Source organism: Glandiceps talaboti, chromosome 1, assembly GCF_964340395.1.
Source record: "Glandiceps talaboti chromosome 1, keGlaTala1.1, whole genome shotgun sequence".
Classification (NCBI taxonomy): Eukaryota; Metazoa; Hemichordata; class Enteropneusta; family Spengelidae; genus Glandiceps; species Glandiceps talaboti.
This window is the reverse complement of record NC_135549.1, coordinates 25,548,257-25,568,337: the sequence shown is the minus strand read 5'-3', so window position 1 is coordinate 25,568,337 and position 20,081 is coordinate 25,548,257. Positions and strand designations below refer to the sequence as shown.

Sequence of the window (20,081 nt, the reverse complement as noted above, 5' to 3'; positions counted from 1 at the left end):
TAATTTTGCAAGATGTAAAAGTCAACAGCAACTAGTGTATTGCGACATCGAATGACGATCATTGTTTATGCTGAACCAGACTATGGTTGCTAATAGCGTCTGGATGGCTAGCTAATCTGATTGGACGCTGTGGTCAAATAACCGTGCAGCAGAGTCGACTTTGTAAAGGGGAAGTTAGGACATTGTTTTACCAAAACTAGACCTATTTTGAATTAGTGTAGAATTATACTCTATCTGTAGTACAACTTCGCCATTGTACTAATTCACTTGATTGTAGCCGGTAAGTAAACATTTATATCGATCTGTTGCACTTAGAGGCCGGTAATTTTAGATTGTTGGGGAGAGAGAGAGAGAGAGAGAGAGAGAGAGAGAGAGAGAGAGAGAGAGAGAGAGAGAGAGAGGGGGGGGGGGTTGCATGGTTTTGAAGTTGGTCATGTGTTTTCTAAAGCTGACATCACCATCCCAGAGCCGATGACCAAAGCTAAAGTGACCCCCCCCCCGACTGAAAAAGAAACTTTCCTAAATCATCCCAATCATATGCATATTTTTGACATCATACACATGATACAAGAACAACGTTCACATGTGAATGTAATTGAATATTGTTGTTTTAGAACGTAAATTTCTTTTGATAAAGTATTAATTTGGGGAATCTATGAAAAATACATATCGTTTATCAGGATATCTACACAAATGGTAGACATATATTTACCAACTGGTGACAGACACGAAGAGTTAATCATCTAATAATGCTACCTATACATAAGTTTATGCCTGTTTGAAATTTTACGGAAGTGTGCAGAATCAAATACAACTAACTGCGCTATTAGTATTTTAAATTCATTTATATGCTTTTTTATGGTTTCTGTCTGTTAATACATTCATATATCACTGTTACCACAATCCACCCTCAATTTTATTTCAGAACAAATGTTTATTTTGAGCATGGCAATGATTTTTCGATAATTGGGCACTATTTTAACTGTGCTAGCTCCATTTTTCATATAGTTTCGTATATTTAATTTTCCAATTAAGGGGTATATCATGTATAATAGAATTTTGCATTCCAACAAGTGTGAGACCAAAAAGATATGATTTTGCGTTAATACTTTGTTGAAAACCCATGTTCATATGGGGCAGAGAGACCTCGTTTGGCATATGAAATTTGAGTTCAAATAAAACGACAAGTATAAATCTGGTTAAAACTTCTGCTTTATTCGAATCCCTATAAAACTGCAATGTTTTCTTCCTACCAGGGACACTCCCTCCCATACCAATGACCTGACCACAAGTGGCATCTTGCTTCGTGAAGCATGTACGATTGCCATTTTCAGTGTTTATGTATGGTGAATTATTCGAAAACTCAAGTATTTTACATACACATTCGATGATATGTGTTAAATGATTTGTCATAGTGTAATATAATGTTGTACAAATGTATAGAATATCATTACATAGTTAGCTATTTGACTATGTTTGGGCTAAGTAAATTTGATCTTAAGTTTTCATTTTATGAATATGCTATATGGAAATTGGTAGATTACTTATTGTGGAGGTGTAAATAGATAAAACTGGTACACAATACAGTCAACCTATTGGGTCAAGGACTTCCAGTCACAATTGAACAATAACTTTATTGTGTCAGAGTTCAACAGACAACCCGAGGATATCACAAACAAGAATAACATGTTTACTTGTAAATATTTTCAAATACCCAGAAGCGGTCACCATTTGTTGTAACGGGGAGACAAACAAACACGCAGAAAATACCCGTTCACTTTAAATTGGTAAATATCGTTCCCTGTGTAAATTAATCGTAAACCAACTATGTCAATAAGATTGTTTGGACTCAGAGTTATAAATTTATATATTTACTAGATTATTATATGAAATTTGCAGAGTGCATTCGAATGATACCAAACTACAAAACCAGGTGTCAAGTAAACTGAAATGCTTTCTATGAGGATTGTTGTTCCTAAATCATTTGTTATCATCTATGTTATGGGAACAAGTCATCAAATCTAAGAAAAAGTACATTTTCTGATTCTGTATTTGTCTGGTTTTATAAGGTATCAGCGAGTAGAGCGTACTAATGTCCAAGACAAGTCTCCAAAGAACAAACAGTTCCCTCAAATACTTAAATTCTATCTGACTAAATGTCGACATGGTTTAAAATAAATACAACAATGTCCATGACATACAGATAATGGTTGGATTTTGATACTGACTGCGGTAAGGGTCAAAGGTCAAATTCTCAAAAACAAAGTTTACACATGATTTTTAATCCCTGCTATTTTTGCAATACATGTGATCATTTGGCTGTTGCCATGGGCGTGGTCTTGCTGCTAGGCATATTTGCATACACTTTTTGAATGTTCACTTGTCTAAAAATCCCTGGTGTTATCTGTGTGAAAAACACCACGGTTTGTCTGTTGCTATGGGCGTGATCAAACTACTCAGCAGATCAATCTGAAATTTGGTGGGAACATTCTCAGGGGTGTTTAAATTAAGAATTGTTCATGACATGATGATCCCATTTGTGATATGTAAATTAGGTGTAAAAATGTGGGGTTTTTGGTCAAAAATCTTAAATTCCAAAACCACTGGCAGATTAGCCTGAAATTTTGTTGGAATATTCTTCAGGGTGTTTATATTAAGAATTGTTTATGACATGATCATCCCATCTGTGACATGCAAATTAGGGCTACACAGTGTTTGATATTAAATGGAAACATTCTTAGTGCTGTTTAGATTAAGACTTGTTCATGACATGATGATCCCATAATAGTGATATGCAAAGAAGGTCTAAAATGTGTCATGTTGATCAAAAACTTATAATTCCATAACTACTGAGCAGATTGGGCTGAAATGCTAATGGGAGGATGCATCTGGGGATGAGTAGATGAAGTTGAAGTTGATGAAGATGAAATTAAAGATGACGTGAAGATCCTATGAACAATATGCAATTTAGGTAAACAAAATCTCAATTTAGGTAAAATCTTGAAGCATGCTGAATGGGGTTGAAAGTTGGTCGCGATGTTTCTGGAGGAACTATTCTGCAGTTATTGTTGAAAATGTTTCTACAAAATTGGCTCAAACAACCATGACCACGCCCTTACCAACAGTGAAATGACACCTTGGTATAATTGGGGAAATTGACAGCAGTTATCTTGGTAACAGTTTTTTTGCTATAAATCAACTTCATATATACTTTTTTCATGTTTTTCGGAAAGATATTGTATGTTTGGCTATTTTCTGACCGACTTACAGCTTTTCCAGTCATACCTGATGGAAGTATACAGAAACGTTTCAGTGAATGTTTCGATAAAAGTCCAACAAATTAAGGTGACCTTGAATTTTGACTATGACCCTGAACTCGAAGGTCATGTGATCATTGTGTTCCATGTCCCTTCAAATACAAATACTTGAATTATGATTATAGCATTTCTGAGGAACGAGATATGGCATTTTAAATGTTTTAGCATCCTTCAAAATAATGTCAATGTTACCATGGAAACCTCCTGTGGGTTTGCGCAAGAGAATCCAGAGGAGCAACATCAGTTTTCTGATGGCCCAGATGTTACTCTAATCAAATATACGGCCAAAAATTGTACTTCAAGCTGGGCAATTTTTATTTCAAAATTTCAGCCTTGGCGCCTTATCAGGTACAGCTTTCCAAGAGTTGGTTGTCTTGAAAATTGAAAAGTTTAAACTTCACAAGAATTGGCTAATATCAAACATTTTAACCTAAATAGAATTATTACACATTGATCTTCTTGCACAAGCTGTCATTGGTCAAAATCGAATCACATGACCTACTTTAAATAGACTATTACCTGTGCAGTGATATTGCCTGCGCATGCAGTCTAATGCCCGGCACTATTGCCCCTGAATTAATTTTGACCATTGTACATCTATTTTGCGCATGTTTTCCAGTTTTACGCACTCGAGATGGAAAACTAACTACAGTAAGTCACACAAGCTTATTTCATTCAGAAATTTGACTAAATACAATTAAAGATTAGCTCCTACAAATAATGCATGCCATGTCCGTATTTGATGCTTAACTACAAGTACAATTTGGAAATGCAACTTGAAAGGGAAACTTTTCCATCGATGATGAATGATGATGAATGAAGAGTAGATATGTGAATGATTGTACAAATGAATAGTGGATCGTGTAATAAAATTAACAATACCATGCGCTCAGGAAATATCACAATTTAATGTGATTTAAATTTACACATCAGTCTGAAATTTAGACTATCAATGCGCGTCCTCACCTTCGGCTTGGGCATCATCAAATCTTGGTAATGAGTGCCAACCCTTGTGCAGGCACTAAATTGTGATATTGCCCTCGCTGGCATTTGTTTTTATTTAATTAAGTTTCAGTATCATTGACCGAGTAATTTTTGAGATATATCTTTTTGACCAAAATTCACATTTTACACATAATTTGCATATCACTGATGAGATCAGTATATACTTAATATTTCTTCATCTATACACCCCTGATGCATCTTCATTAAATTTCAGCCCAATTTGCTGGGTAGTTTTGGAATTAAAGATTTTTTACCAATACGACACATTTTAGACCAAATGTGCATATTCCTGATGAAATTATCATGTCATGAACAATTCTTATTCTAAACACCCTTAAGAATATTCTCTCCAAATTTCATATAGATCTGCCCAGTAGTTTTTGATAAAAAAAATCACCCTTTTTGACCCAAATCACACACCGGTGGTAAGATCATTTTGATTTGAACAATTTCCCAACTAAACACCGAAGGTTACACACCCACCATTTATTTATCATTACAATCGGTCAGGCGGTTTTTGACTTTAAGTTGTTCACACACACTCACAGACAGACACACAGACAGACAGACAGACAGACAGACGGACAGACAGACAAAGTTACTGTGCCATGCCTATAGCACTACTGAAGCTTAGGCCTAATATAAAACATTGTGTTGTTCTGATTATGCTCAATTTTAGAAAATGTGGTTACCTAGATTTTTTATTTTATTTTTTTTCTGTGCAAGTGTCTAGTTCAGGTTTTCCATTGTTTTCCAAATGGTCCGTGTTGTTTATTTCTTCCTATCAGATGTACAGCTGTTACAGGTTGGAAGAACAATTTTATTTTGTTTCTTTAAGTTGACATCAGTTTCCGCATCCACTATTTCTCATGAGACTTCACAATTTTTGCGATTTTATTTTTTTTCTGGAATATGTAAAAAAAAAAAGTTTAGGGTCTGCAGTGAAAATCTAGGTGGGGTTGGGTAACCGAACCAAACAATTTTTCTTTTTAGGTCTTATCAGTTCAGTTTTGCTAAAAAAGTAAACATTAAACAAAAAACTAAAGATTTGTAAACATATATGGCCAATTCCAAGCCCCTGTTGTTTAACTTGAATATTAGGAACTGCTGATGTTCACAGACTGTCAATTTCTATTTCTTCAAATATTTTTTAAAATATGATTTCTCTAAAAGCTGGGTCCTTGGGTAAATGACACTGTCTAATCTGTCTTTCATCTCCTTTGTTGTTTTGCAAAGGACAGTCTCATAAAATGACAGAAATTATATTGTTTACACTGGCCATGGATTCTGAAGTAGCCTCCAAAAGACAATATTTACCCAAGAAGGGGTAGCATTATGAGACTAGAATAACTTTAAAGTTTACATTTCTACATGGCTATGCTAAACATTGTCTTATCTAGCTAAGAATGTTCTCTCCAAATTTCAGACCGATCTGCCCAGTAGTTTTTGAGTGTACTTTTTTATACCAAAAAGGCCATTGTTTGAGCCAAATCAAATGCCTGTGATGCGATCATTTTACTTTGACCAAGTTCCAAACTAGACATCAAGAGTAATGTCCCCACCAAATACCAAGGCAGTCAGTCTGGCGGTTTTAAGCTCAAGTCGTGTACACACACACACACACTACACTACAAGTACTTTACTTAGATATTACGGATTCCTGCAGCATTGTATGCTCACATATTGAATTTGCTTTCCTCTGAAGTAGTTCATCTTGTTTTTTTCCCAACTTGTAGTCTTTGTGTGTGCAAACAAGTACCCCTACAGCCCCAACCCCTGCCCCTTGTCAAAAGAGGATTTAACTAATGAAAGAACAAAGGTCATTCTGCTATCTTCTTCCGCTGGCAATGTCTTATGACACATGATTAAAACAACAAAGTATCCGAAACTCACACGTCATATGTCCTGGACAACCTTAAAGCATCATGCAACATAAGATCTCTTAAATTCCACAGTGCTTTAACTGTGTCACCCCGTGGACCAGGTCCATTGGCTAACCACTGGGATGGTAATTTAGCTTTCTGTTGATATGATAGTGGGACATCAGTCCATCTAATATTCAGATTTTTATCCCAATCACTCACCGTGTTGGGCTCAGTATGAAGCCTTTCGATGTACCTATATGCAGAAATGGAGTGAAATATTCTGTAAACCTAACCGAAGGATGTACATTCGAGGACCTGAAGATACAGTGCCAATTAACTTTACAAAGTCGGAGGTGGCGAGACTGTAAAATACACTATACTAAATGCATTGCGATTTATATCCAGCAAAAATATAACAACAAATTGTACAAAATTAAGGTGTATTCGTTTCATTAACACCACTTCAAGAGAGGATGTGTACTCAATGTACATGTATATGATTCAATTTGACAGTTTATAAAATAAAGGGATTTTTGAGGGTAACTTGCACTACTATTTATAACATGTTTTAGTAGAATTTGTACTAAACACAATTAGCTGAAACTGTCTTTGTACTAAAATAAATTAGCGTCAAATTGGAATCATTTTTACACTAACTTGCAAAATGTATGGCAGGTACAAGTAGAGCCTAAATGTGAAATATCTTCTTTATGGTCAGGCAATTTGTTTGTGTGCATGAGCAAAATACACTAGCACCAGACAGTTACCTGAGATATTTGCCTCTGAATGTAACAGTGACTGTTTTGGGATATACTGGTGCAAGCATAAGTGCTGACGGTGACTGGGGTGCTACAGGAATTTTAGGATGGTAAGGGAGTACTGCAGCATTGAATGGCATATTGGAAACTTGCTGGATGACAACCTACAATGACATACAATACCTCACTGTCAGAAAACAAAATCAACGAAATCTCTTTCTGCTCTCAGAAAATACACAATTAGCGCTTTAAAGACAATGTTGCTATGGCAATATATCAAAATATGGATATTAGCATAGTCAATGGACTTCCACTCCTTTCCCCAGGCTTAATAATTTTACAGAACATATGAAATATTTATAACAAGTACATCAAATCATGTATATCAATTTGGTATCTCATATGACACAATTTTAAGCTTTCTAAAGTTTTTGCTAGTAAATATTTACTTTTCAGATTGAAAATTATATGAACTAATCATATTTTTTCACATCACAAAATATATACAGGCATCATTCGTATATATGATATTAGTTTGAACCATCATCAAAACATTTCATAGTGTAGTCCGTCACTTTGGGATAGTACAGGTAAGTGAGGTATGATGCACATAAAAACAGTCTGTTGAAGTATTAATTATATTGCTGTGATCGATTCCTATGCAGTTTTCATTTTCACCTTGCTTTTGTTTGGAGATCCAAGGACCAAATGCCACTGAGTATTGTGAAATGATATATATAGTGCAAGGTAGGGAATAACTAATAATATGATACCATTAAAATCCCATCAGAAGAACACAAAAATACTTGTTAGGATTGTGAATTCTAGTTTGAACTATAGCATTGGTCCACATCCCTTCAAACAAAATATACATGTATACCTTGGTCAAAGACAGGACTAACCGGTCCACTATGTGTACTATGTGGACTGGGAAGTGGAGATATCAGTCAAAATAGCTCCACTTTTTGTTTTATTTGCTACATAAATGGTACAGAAGATGGACTAAATGAACGTCAAATGTTGTATTAGTAAAAACATGATAACTTTTAAAAAAAAAGGTTTCACCACATGGCAATGTATTGATATGTATTGAAATTTATTCCCCACAAGAAATAAACGTACAGAAAAGAAATAAATGATAACATCCAAAAGGAAAATGATTTCAAGTTGTGGGTGAGAGACTAGAAAATAGTTTTCGGAAAACTAATCGAGTCTAGCCACTCAATTTCAAAAGCATCGAATTGCATATCATAAAAAATGTTGTGACTGTAGTTGCTCAAATTAACACTGATTACATAGTCAGAAAACAACTAACAACAATTGTTTGCATTAATAAGAAAACAGAAAAACGAAATGTACATGTAAATTGGAGCATAATGAAAACAAATCACTACAAATCTATTCTTGTTACCCATGAAATATGCACATCATTACCTTTCGTAAGGAAGGTTTTAATTTGTATTAGGGGTTGGAAAGTCTGTGTGTGTGTCACCATTTAAAAAAAGAAAAGCTGGCTCAATTCAAATGAAATTTGGTAAACGTGTTTCGTAGGGTAATGGCAAGAACCGAATAGGTTTTGGCAAACATCCCATGAATATTAATGAGCAATTTACGTAATTAATGGTTTTTGGTAATTTACCTAGATCTCAAGAATGCACGCTTCAAATATTCATTTTAACATTTAAAATATATTTGTGATACCAAAGCACACCTGTTCTGGAAATATTATCGATTTAGCTTTTACCTTTAATAATTTATTGGTATATTTCGGTAATTAGACGCCATGGCCACACAAAAGAATGTTGTTGTTTCTGGTCAGAAAAAGTGACTAAAGTGGTGTGGCAACGCGAATTGTTTTGTTTATTGTTCATGATTAGTTCTGCAGTTGTCTTCCCTGAAGTAGCAACTGATGTAGGGTGAGTTATTTTGTGTTTTCCCTTGGATCTGCAGTCGGCATTGGCTGTACAAACACGAGAAAAAAGAAGATACAAGCGGGTAGTACCACCACAGTATATTTACGTGAAGACACTGTTCACTATATACCACATGGTTGTCAGCAGTGATATGCTGCCCTCTGTGAGAACTGATTGTAAAAAGTGACCCACCCTCTGATTCCCCCAGCCCACTTGTAATTACTGAAAGCTCCCTTAACATTCTCACCTGGAACTTGGCCAATGAGATCCAAACAAAGGAACAAGTTAATGCAATGCCTTCAAACAAATACACTGTAGTGGTAGTAGTTGAGGAAATGACCAATGCCCTTAAAACTGTTAACGTTGTGGCAGTGGGATTAATTCCTTGGATTCTGGGACTAGTGTCCTTTTCCATGTCTGACAGCATTTAAACCATTAAAAAAATAGTGTAACATGGGGGGGGGGCATATTCTAGAGAAAGGAAATTGAGGGAGGGTCACTTTTTAGCAGAACAGAATCAGGGGTGGTTTACATTTTACGCAATGCTCGGGCGTGATCTCCCATAGCCCTCCCCATTGTAATTACTGAAGGCCCCCTTAGACAGTTGCTTTTGGTGAGGACTTGTTGTCATGCAAATTTGCATATATCTTTTGAATATGTATTCATTTGCCTACCGTTTCTGTATTTACCTATTTGATGATTATTATTTGCACATATTTTTTGAACGTTTATTCACTTGACCATCGTATAATGTTATCATCTTTTCAATATGTACCACCACTTGGCTGTTGCTATGAGCATGGTTATGTTTCAACAAAAATTAGGGATTGTTTTGTATCAAATCTACTCAAAGGCACACACACCCAATATCAAAGCAATTGTGCCATCAATTTGACCAAAGAAATACCCCCCCCCCCCACCGCCAAAAAAAAATTGAAACCAAACCAAACAAACAAACAAACAAACAAAACGTGAACACCAAATATCAAACAAATCCGACCAGCGGTTTTGGAGAAAAAGTCGAAAATATTATTTTTGAGCAAAAATACGAAAACAATTTGCTAAAAATAGAAAATGAATCATATCAACCTGACATGAACAAACCTGAATAGCCTTCCCCAAAGGGGTATGCATACCAAATATCAAAGCATTTTGAGTGTTGCTTTTGGAAAATAGAAAATAGCTAAAAAGCTAGTAACAGTCAGTTGTAATGCTAATTTCAAACCCCAATTGCAACAAAACAAAGCAACAGCTGATGTTCACCAGAATGTCAATTTTAATTTTCCAATCTGCGAAATATGCATTCTCGAAAGACATGGGTTCTTGGGCAAATGACTCGGTCTGCCTTTCATCTCTTGTGTTGTTATCCAATGGAAAGACTAAGTTTATAAAAGGAAATATATTGTTTGTACTGGACTGGACAATATTTACAAAAGAAGTGGCATAGGAGACAAGAATATCCTAACAGTTTAAATATGTACATGTTTGTCGGCATAATGGTGACAGTTGTCATGATGTAAGCAGAGAGCTGTACAGTAAACATTTCTTGTTATCAGGTCTCCTAAATGAGAGCTTTGAACTTTGGCCAAGCAGTACCATTTAGTTTGCTATGATTGACAAACCCTGACCTCAGCCGGCCTACCACATTGTATAGCTAACCCCACATTTCTAATGTGTACACAAACCCAAGAGAGATAATCGATAACTGCCAACACAACGCATTTTATTTGCTACTGGTACTGTGCATTGGGTTTGTTGCTTCAATATATTGAACTGAGGAACACATCACATCATTTATAAAACATGCGAGTTGTTGGGGAGGCGGTGCTCAGAGTCCGATCGATGGACAAACCATGCCATAGGCCACGAAACCATGATCACTACTATAGAAAATAGGAATTAAGTTAATACAAGGACAGCATATAGTGCAATTCTAGAATATGGAATACTTTCAGTGATAAAAAGAAGAGGAATCCGAGTTAATTAATCTGATTCAATGTGCATGTAAAAATAATTCAATCTGAATTGAAGAATTAATGACATGATATTACAAACCATGGTCTACAAGACAAGGAAAGTTGACAGAAGGAATCAGAACAAACAGTTGTACACTGAAAAATTAAAATAAACTGCCTACGTGTTTGATCAGAGATCCATGGTAGAGCTCCAGGCTTGCTCGTTCTGTTAGATTTGTTAACAAGAGCATGTATCGTATGAAGCTTGTTAGGGCAGCTTTTTAACCCTAACGAGTAATTTGCTTATTTAAATATTTTTATTAATTAGGGTATATCTTAAGAACGCAAATTTCAAATGCGATATAAATTGGTACACACATCATTGTGAATTGGGACATCAATATCTTTGTTGGCACAAGGGTGTATAAAGCAATGGAGCAGAGAGTTGATAAGGATGGGCTGATACAAACTGACCACAAATTGAGTGATTCATGATCGACACTCATATTTGTTTATTTAATTCAAAACAAGATAAACTTGTAATGAACAAACTGTTTGGCACACACAAATCTTCGACCCATAGCAAACTGCAAAGGATTTTACAGCAAGTGACTACCAAGGGGACTGTAACCTTATGCTTATATTCTTTCTTACAGTAACCCATTTGAACTTTATGTTGATCAATTAGTTGTTTCACCTGTATGTAATTGTTTTAATTGCATATATTAACATATTTTCTATAAGTTGCCTTTTCTGTACAGGGAACATGGTTCATTAAGAATGTTGGTTAACAGTTGCTATTTCTATTGCCTTGTATAGTTGTTTATATTCACCGATGCTATGTACAATACAGCATACTGGTTGGCCTTGATAAAACCTTTACTACTGAGACACACACACTCGGACTAACAGACAAATTATGATGGCTGTTCTACCATTGAACCTTTGTACTGTTATGGACAAGAAAGGGTTAACTGCATTTCCACTGCTTTTTCTTTGACTGAGACTCAAGTCTTACTAAAAGAGATAAATCCAGTTATTTGAGTTTGACAATCATAGACAAGGAAGACTTCCTTGTCTGTGGTTTTATTTATAAACACTGTCAAGGGATGAAATATTTATATAGGAAACAAAGTGGCTTTCATTCTAAAACTCATACCATGCCAACAAAAGTACATATTGTCAAAAAAGACAACAAAACCAATAAAATAATCAACTTATATTGTTCAATTAACATGTGACTACAATTCTTGGATACAAATAGTTGTTGGAAACAGCTTTACAGCCCCCTTTGTAGATTTCATGGTTTGGTATTTGTCTGGTTTGACAACTCTGTAAAGAAACAGAAATTGCAGAAATTGCTTATAGAGTTCATAAAATATGAACAATGACCAAAAAAAAAATTGATCAAAATATAACGAAGTTTGCTGACTTTCTGATGTTGTAAATTTGTAAACAATCTTGCACGCTGATGAAAGGCTAACTTATTATAGTGAATGAATGCATCACATCTGTGATTGTATTTAGTTCTCCATAAGATCTAGTGTTTTACACCATCTTCAATCATACTTCCCCATAGTGATAGTATTTACAGAATGATTACATTTAGAAATACCACGTACTTGACTGATGATTAAAACAATTGAAACATGCTTTTGAAAATGACATGGATGCTATAAGCAATAATGACACACAGTGAAATAACTTTTTTAATTTAATTAAATTTTATTATTTATTAATTTTTCATATACAGACTTCATTGTGTTCTCCCAATGGAAACTATTGCAAGATACTACATAGAAAAACAAACAAAAAGGGACAAACTAGCATAAAAAGTTAGAGACACACTATACTTTACTTAAAGGGCCACTGCAATTCTATTTTTCACTTTTCATCAAATCAATAAAAAATAGCCACTTAAATTGTTAGAAATTATGCTGCTTTCACATTCATGACACCCTCTGCTGAGTGAGTATTTACATTTGCATATGAAGCATTCCTGTTATGTCGTCATAGTAGGAACACATAACCTTTAACTTCACCTTCCTAACATGCATTGCTATGGGGGCTCAGTCACAACAACAAGTTCTAGAAACTGTATCTTTCGAACGGCACGGTGAATGTTCGTCAGATTTTTCAAGAGAAGAGGATCACAGACTACATGTAGCTTTCATCGTTGATGGTGTTATTGAACCCTATTCCTTTGAACCGGATGGGACGTGAAAGTGCGACGGGGTGGTTCCGGCAATGATGATCTTAACAGGCCACCTACACAAGATCAAGATAGACTTTTAAACAAGAATTGGTATTAAAGTTGTCTTCTATAGTGTCCTGTCCTGTCTGGTACTAGTATGTCTTTACAATGTCTTGTTGTGTAGTCGTGTTCCACGGTATTCAATTCACTCCAGTGCTTTCTAAGCAGAGTGGCACATCGAAAAAGAATGTTTGAGCGACGGTGACGCATCCTTTGTTACATACTAGTAATACAAATTGACCTTTGCTAGCTTTGGCTTCTTTTCACTTTGTGGAGGTTGACTCTGCTGTAAATAGAAACAGTTCGTCATACTAAAAGGCAATATTCAGGATGATAGAGTTTACATGTGTTACAGACTTGTCTTTGGTGGTGATAGCTATTGACCAAATTCAAGTTGTAATCTCAGACGCACACAGTCTATCTCAGAGGTACCAGAATCTCAGGACACATATTCTGTGGATAAACTCACAAACACTCAAAACATTAATTTTGGTTAAGATGATGTATGCTCAAATCAACAATACGAGAGCTTTGGATTCGTTTTCCTTCACTTACAGCAGTCCAGACTAGACTGAGGCAATTAGTTCTCCGTAATATTTCTACTATGACACAGATCAGTTACCGTAAGTTAAAGACGTCTAGCTCTCCCGTTGCCCCACAACATCTCTACTCGTATAAGTTGGCCTTTCAGCATACACCATACATTCACATTTATTCAAATTCAAAGCTTCATTCCGTAATACAAATATGGTTAGTAAATAACCTGTTTACAATAAACTTCAATTCTTTTCCTTATTTAGGAAGTGTTTATGAAGTACAGTTAATTTAATTCAGAGATAAACAGTTTTGAAAATACCCTTTTCTACTATAGTTGAATTCATTAAAGTTGTGATTTATCACTTGTAGTGACACTTGCAACATTCACATAATTAAATATAATAACATGGCCTAGCTCACGTTACCATCTCAATTAGTCATCACACAGTCGGGTAGCCTACAAACAATTACTGTTTGTTTATAATACAATTATATACTTTGTAATGCCATCCCCGTCTCCATAATGTTTTGTCCCCAAAACAAGCAATTGAAATTGAAAAGAATAATAGAGTAATAAAAGGTATAGAAAATGTTAACAATTTGAGTAAAATTCAAAATTCAAAGGCACTCGGTGTAAGGCAAAATGTTATCATAGAATAGAAAAGTCGGTAATAATTGTTTTGTTTTGTTTTGTTTTTGTTTTTGTTTTTTGTTGTTGTTAAAATGTAAATGTTATTAACAGTTTAAAAGTCACTGAAAACACTTAAATGTTAGAATGTTAATAAAAGTATGTTAATAAAATTATTGAAATCACTTATGTCGACAGAAAATCACACACGTCGACATTGAAAGTTGAAAAGTACGTATCCTAAAATCGTAAACACTCTTATCCAAAATACCTTAAAAATGGACAAAGTTTCTTATTAAAACGCAAAATACTTGTCTTCAACAAGTTAAAACATCACTTATCTAATCTTAACGCATTTATCTTAATTATTACTCAAAATGTCCATGGTTGAAAATGTTTCTTCTCATCAGTAGAAGTTCAAAGTTGTCTCAAAGTGTAGAGTTCAATATTATTTCAACAGTCATAGTTGAAAATGATCTCAACATTCAGAGTTCAAAGTTCCTTATTTCAATATTAATGTTCAAAAGTAATAATATTCAAAAAATTCAGTAAAATGTCACAAATTGACATCAAAATTGAAATCATCATTATAAATAGGTACCATTAATATAATTTAAAAGTCAGAAATCAAAATTGACTATAATCATCCATCAAAATTCAAGTGACGCTACCTTTATAGCAAACCACGTTAAGCTCAAGGGGTCACATTGTGAATTTTCCTTATCATGTTTAACTGGAGTATGTAAGGTCTTATTAGCGCTGGATTTACTAGCATCAACACTATGAGGCTGTGTGATAGTCACATCTGGTATGCCAATATTCGCATTAGGCGCATCCTTGTTTTCTTGAATGAAGGGGCCTTCTAAGGGGTTGTCATGAATTGTACAAATAGTCAAGGTTGTCATGTCCTTACTACTATTGTTCCTACTATCATTAGATTGAGTGGGTAGCATCGGAATGGTGGACATCTCAACGGGACCTTCTTCATGATCTCTATTCTTAATCGTTAGTTTTCGCCAATAAAGTCTAAATGTACGAAGACAGTATTTGTAGGTGGCCATGAATATTACACAGAGAACAAAGATACACAGTGCTTCAACAATATATTTAATATAATCAGTGTTCTGCGTAGGTTCAAATGCTTGTGTAGGCGATGGGATCTTAGATTTAAACCAACGAATTTGCTGCGCTTCAACTTTTTTAGTCATTAAGATTTGTAATGCTATATTCAAATTTCCCATTTTCCACATCAGATACATTGTTAGTGCTAAGTTAAAACATGACAATGCCAATGGTGTCCAAGTCGGGGTTGAGAATAAAGTAAAACCCAGTGGATCATCACTAATTTTGATAATTTCCCTGCCCAAGGTTTGTTGCCATTCATTTTTACCTCCCGTAAGGGTACGGGAGGTATTAAAAGGGGAATGTTTGTCTGTGTGTCTGTCTGTCTGTGTCATCATTTTCTAAAAATCGGCTGGCTCAATTGTAATGAAATTTAGGATATATAATCTCGGTATAATTGCTGATCGAGATTGACATTCCGAAGTAGCAAAATTATACTTGTATCCCAAATCCCTTGTTTCCATATTTCAATGATGGTCGATCCAGTTCATTTAGACAATGTCGTAATGCTTTCAGCTTGTACTTTATACAATAGTTTAACGTTTTAATAGAAGCAGAGAATTCATCACACATTGCATCAGTAACATTTAAGAGACACACCTGTTTATGTTGAAACGTTGACGTAGCCTTTGTGATTTCAGAGATATCTAGCCATGGAACTGCAATGGTTAGTGACCAGCTGCTGGCGGAAGCTTCAATTACTGCAACTTTTTCGAAAATCACTCTATAATTTAGACGTTGGACATCGTCGGTTGCGACGAAATCGTCAGACCATTCACTTTTGGCATTTAAAAATGGTAAAAACGTGATGTAGAGTAAGAAAATTGTACCAACCATTTTAGATAGAAATGTTGTTCGTGCCATGGTGAATGATGAAATAAACATTTAGCAATAATATCAGTGGGTGGTGTGATCATGTCGGATTTTAGAAATAGCGAGACTGGGGTAGTCAAAACTTTCCTTACCATATAAGGCAATATTACGACGAATTTGTAGATAGTGATCTATATGAGATCCGAAGAATGCAAGAAATGTCTATCTCTAATTAGTATTCACTGTTTTGTTTGTTTGTTTGCTTGTTTTTTGCGTGGAAATAAATATGTGTCATCTATTTGTGGATAAGTTACCGTATTTGGATTGCCATGAGAACATGAACGAGTGTTACCACTGTAACGTATGGCTGAGAATGACTCTCTTTCGGGTACTTGGCAGGGATTGTCGCCGTCCGGAAACTAAGATGGCGATTAATACATTTCTTCCATATTTTATTGTATTCTGATAGAAATATTCTGAGCCATAACTCGGGAAACAAATGCCTGTGAAGCAGCCCCTCGCGGTATGATCACTGATGACATGACGAGAGAGAACCTTTTCGGATTTACATGTAAAACGGGGAAAGATACGCAAAACGTAATGCAAAGTCTGAAGCCAAATTAAAGTTGTAATTATTTTAATTATTTTTACTTGCCAAATATTTGCATTTTGGAAATGGCAAGACACGTTCATGTCGTTTAACTTTACATGTGACTTTCGGCCAATAAACAAAGTTTGGTTGATTCACAGTCCGCAGTTAGACTGCTCTTGCATAACTTCAACCGCATGCCTAGGTATGCCTTCCTTACGCAAGTTGTCTTAATTCTGGTTCACTGTCACTCCAAATTGCACAACAATATAGAATTAATCACAAGTTACATGTGTCAAAGGCCGCTGATAGATCGAGGAGGACAAGCAGAACACTTTTGCCGGCATCAAGTGAAGTGCAGATATCATCATGGACTTTGAGTAACGCTGTTTCGGTGCTGTGGTATTTTCTATAAAGCGGACTGGAATTGTTCACACAAGACATTGTCTGAGAGATATGCATTTAACTGTGTTGCGACAACCTTTTCAAGGATCTTGGAGAAGAATGGTAAATTAGATACTGGACCGTAGTTTTTCAAATTAATGCAATCAAGCGATGATTTCTTCAGTAATGGTGTGACGACAGCCGATTTGAATGAATCAGGGACAATGCCTTGCTGGAGAGAAGAATTTATGATTTCTGTAAGAATCGGTACCAGTTCTGTGATACATTTCTTGAACAAAGATGTTGGGATAGGATCAATACTGCAGGACTTAGACAGTGATTTGGTTATGATCTTGTGTACATGATCTGGGCTGAAAAGTTGGAATTCATTGAATGTGGAGGTTGCATTGGTCGTGATGTTAAATGTAGCCTGGGTTTCACCAAAATCAAATGAATTCAAGTTACGGCGCATATCTGCAATTTTGTCGATAAAGTAAGCACTAAATTGTTCAGCGAGTTCTTGTGGTGAGTCATGACTCGGTAGACTACTGTTATGCTTTGAAGATCCTGAAAGTGTGGAAAAGATTTTGAACAGAGCTTTTTGGTCATTGCTGTTGTCTTCTACTAGGGAAGTATAGTATAATTTTTTGGATTGACGAATGAGTTGTCCTACTTTACGACTTTCTTCAATGTAGATCTGGTGATGGACTTCAAGTTTTGTTTTACGCCATTTCTGTTCAGCATGTCTTCTTTGCTTTTTTGCATCATTGATGTCCGTGGTGTACCATTTTGTGTTCGGACGAATGACAATAGTGCGACTCTTTAGGGGAGCATATTTATCCAGGAGATTAGACAGATAGGAGTTAAATGTCATGACCACTGTTTCTACATCTGTTTGTTGTATGGATAAGTCAGGCATTAATTTCAGATCTTCTATGAACTCATTTAATACAGGGAGGGACTTCAAGTGCCGATAAACTATTTGACGTCGAAGTAAAGGTGGTTTTTGGAATACAATTCTCGCATGTACAGGAAAGTGATCTGATATCTGTACACTATCAATCATTGTAGACTTGACGTTTGCAGTAGAGTTTGACAGGATGACGTCCAATGTATGACCTTTGACATGGGTCGGATAGTCTATCCACACACACACACACACACACACAGACACACAGACTTCATCGGTATATTATAACCTTCCTTACGGAAGGTAAAAAGGGAACTACCAACCCACTAAACAATAGTTTCAACAAATAAAGTCTTGAGAATAATCTCCCAATATGGATAGAAGAAAATTTTCAAAACAAAAACACGGAACACACCTTAAACACCTTGGTAATTATAAATAAATCCAAGAGAAAATATAAACGGTGGTTTTCCTCTAGTAGCCTCTGTTTGTAGATGTCTACAAACAAATGTGGTTGTAGTATGGGCTCACCAGCTTCTCCAGAGATAGATGACATTGCATTCCACAAACTTGAGTGTCGCATTATTGAAACATACATGGATAAGATATCACTTTGGACACGTTTCAGAGATGTATATTCATGCTATGATTCCATTTCACACAAACTGAACTCAATATTCTGAGTGAAAAGATAAATGAAATGCACCCAACATTTAAAGTTCCATTGGTCAGCTCAGAAAGTTAAATTACATTCACGTCTTTCTCTCACACAAGACAAATTTATAGTCAACACAGAGGTGGTTTTATACGAGACAAAATGTAACATGAAGAACAGAAGAAAGTCCAGATTTGGCAAAGCAAATCGACTAGCGATAGCGATGAATCTGAAAATAAACAGAAAAATGTCTTCATAAGTTAGAGTGAAAAGGACAAAATTTTAACGATCACTGCATGACACGAGTGTCAATAAGCACGTCCAGTCGGCAAGTGTAGGACAGCCGTCAATGGTTAAGCGACTTTTGTCTGTGGTTATATGCATGCACAATGGGTCGCCATCTTGAAAACATTGAAAATCAACAAAAAGTAGTGACAATTTATACAAATTATAAAGCGGGGTATTCGGGAGATCGCTACAGAACCATGAAATTCATGACGATAATTAATAGAAAAGTGACAAAAGCATACACTGAAACATAATTTTGTGTTAAAATGACCGAGGTGAAAAACCTGGAAATGTAGACATCGATAACATTGACTTGTCGAGTACCAAAGTTTGTGTTCGTTTTAGACACACTTCTATAAAAACTGAAAACACGATTACCATGTTGCATTACACTTGTAAAGGTCATTTTAAAAAATACTGATCGTCTGAATGAAAGACTAAAGACGCAAATGGTATGAAAACAGATAAAAGAATGAGGTATTCACCTAGGTCATCAGCGTATGCTCTATCGTGAAATGGTCACATCGGTGTCACGTGAGATCCTTCCGGCCCCTTCTTCAACTCGCCATTGCTTATTAATTTTGATCTTTTTTAGCTCCGCTGTCAGCGAAAGCTGAAAGCGTAGCTTTAGGTATAGGTGGGTATTGAGGTATAGAGAGTAGAGTGAATCATAGGTGTCCGTCAAACTTTTATATTTTTACTATCTGCTCCGGAAGTGACAGTCGGAATTCTTCGATATTTGGTGTGCATGTTCCCTGGGGGGAGGCTATTCAGATTTGTTCATGCCAAGTTGATCTGTGCCATTTTCAATTTTTTATGATTTTTTTTCATAAAATGTCATTTTCATCAACTCCTTGAAAACCTCTTATTAGATTGCTTTGATATCTGGCGTGTTGATGCGCAGGGGGTAGCTTACTCAGATTTGTTAATTTCAAGTCAGCACATCCTCATTTTTATTTTTTATGATTTTTTTTTTTGTAATTTGAAAAAAAAATGAATATGTTAATGAGCATAATGACCGACGCCATATTGGAAATCAGTCGACGAGACTTTAAGTAAACTGCCACTTTTCAAAAGACACTATTGAC

The 20,081-nt window shown here is 35.5% G+C and overlaps 1 protein-coding gene across 1 annotated transcript; it reads right to left on the bottom strand.

Moving 5' to 3' along the window:
- Positions 1-17,165: 17,165 nt before the first annotated feature.
- On the bottom strand, positions 17,166-18,206 carry LOC144434971 (uncharacterized). Its single transcript, XM_078123503.1, has one exon. The coding sequence runs from the start codon at positions 18,204-18,206 to the stop codon at positions 17,166-17,168; it is 1,041 nt and encodes a 346-aa protein (XP_077979629.1).
- Between the last annotated feature and the right edge of the window lie 1,875 nt (positions 18,207-20,081).

Coding starts and splice junctions, on each gene's coding strand:
- LOC144434971 (XM_078123503.1), bottom strand. CDS start 18,206: ATGATTGATAGTGTACAGATATCAGATCACTTTCCTGTACATGCGAGA.